General features: G+C 44.4%; 1 protein-coding gene across 1 annotated transcript; it reads right to left on the bottom strand.

Annotated features, from left to right (window-relative positions):
* Positions 1–1,095: 1,095 nt before the first annotated feature.
* LOC133561291 (cAMP-regulated phosphoprotein 19-like) lies at positions 1,096–1,423 on the bottom strand. Its single transcript, XM_061914656.1, has one exon. The coding sequence runs from the start codon at positions 1,387–1,389 to the stop codon at positions 1,096–1,098; it is 294 nt and encodes a 97-aa protein (XP_061770640.1). The 5' UTR covers positions 1,390–1,423.
* Positions 1,424–1,755: the final 332 nt, after the last annotated feature.

The raw sequence follows: 1,755 nt of genomic DNA on the forward strand, positions 1-1,755 counted from the left end.
AACACATAGAATCATCATACTGCTGTGATTATATGCATCAAGTGTTCATTCAAGGCTAAGGCAAAATATCGAGATATATATATTGTGTATCTTGACATGCCCTTAAAATATTGAGATATTAATAAAAGGCCATATCACCCATCCCTACTTGAGGCCATGTTTTATCAACACAGCTGCACTTGGATGGTCCACTATTAAGCACCCACTGCTTGTCATGGATGATTCCAGGGATAATATATGATTCGATTGCAAGTTTTTTGTTTCCATCTTCTCAGCAGATCATTTTTCCCCCCCCCGCCGGTCCAACTGCGCGGCACGTTGTACCCCTCTGAAACCCCTGCGTATGAACCGTTTATCATCTAAGTGGATTGACATAAGAAGGGAAAACGTCTCGAGTCTTGCTGATGTAGCCACCTCGCTGTTATTCAATTACAGCACAGTTTGCTTCCTGGAGACCACAAAGGCTAACAAGATCCCCCTACCACCGCCGCCACCTTTAATGTCTGGACGCAGGAAAGGAGATCATGTGCGGTTATGTCAAGGTTCACTGAGGCGCTAACGTTAAGACAGAAAGCTCGGCCTTATAACACCTCTAATCCCTCACAAGTGGGTCTCACAGATCAATTGGCATTGACAGCTTACATTGATTTCTGTGGGAAAGATAGGCAGACACACACAGTTTTGTATATAAAGTTGTTCCTCACCACATCACGCTTTAAAGATTGCACTTTTATTCGATCGCAGATTTTTTAAAGCATATTCTACACATGTTTAGCCTGAATTAAGCATTTCCAAACAGTAAAAAATGGCTAAATGATCGAAAAACATGAATACTAGCGAAGTAAGTGAATTATATTTATATAGCGCTTTTCTCTAGTGACTCAAAGCGCTTCACATAGTGAAACCCAATATCGAAGTTCCATTTAAACCAGTGTGGGTGGCACTGGGAGCAGGTGGGTAAAGTGTCTTGCCCAAGGACACAACGGCAGTGACTAGGATGGCCAAACCGGGAATCGAACCTGGAACCCTCAAGTTGCTGGCACGGCCACTCTACCAAATGAGCTATACCGAGCCATTATAAAGCTACAAAAAGACTCATCTCTCAGCCAGTTTGCTTGTCGCAATAGAGGTCTTTCTCTGAGGCAGGTCCTGAGGTGTCGGGATGTGACCACCTGTGATCTGAGCCTTCTCTGTTGGGGCTGATGGCAAGTGTTTATCCTTCATTTTGGCCTTGGCCATGTTGTAATCGCCAGAATCAAAATACTTTAGCCCTTTCTGAAGTCGTTTTCTCAGAAAATCTGAACCTCCCGGTCTAGCTCCAAGATTGGGATGCATGACCTTTATCTTGGCTTCTTCTGCTTTCTCTGGACTGACAACTTTGTCATCCATTTCCTGCACCAGGGGTGCGGGATCATGGATGAAAGAGTGCCGTTAAAAGTAATTTGTACTATATTAAAAATACAAGTGTAAGTGTCACGTTGGAAGCGCATCGTGATGAGCGGAGATGTCACCCCCAGATGCAGTGGGACCAGACAGGCAGGATTGCAGGGAAGAAGCTGATTTTAATATACTGTACAAAAAATAAAATAACACTGGTACAAAAAGACAAACGAAAGGCGTGCCGAACGCACGGGGAGCTAGGCTGACACATAGCACTGAGTAAAAGTCCAAACGGCATGTGTCGAGCGGCTGAAAGCTAAAACGGGACTTAGCAAGCCAAAAAGGACGAGAGTGTTGCGATCCGCTACTCGGATC

This window comes from Nerophis ophidion, linkage group LG10 (assembly GCF_033978795.1).
Source record: "Nerophis ophidion isolate RoL-2023_Sa linkage group LG10, RoL_Noph_v1.0, whole genome shotgun sequence".
Taxonomy (NCBI): Eukaryota; Metazoa; Chordata; class Actinopteri; order Syngnathiformes; family Syngnathidae; genus Nerophis; species Nerophis ophidion.

Excerpts from the sequence above, each read along its gene's own strand:
- LOC133561291 (XM_061914656.1), bottom strand. The coding sequence starts at position 1,389 with ATGGATGACAAAGTTGTCAGTCCAGAGAAAGCAGAAGAAGCCAAGATA.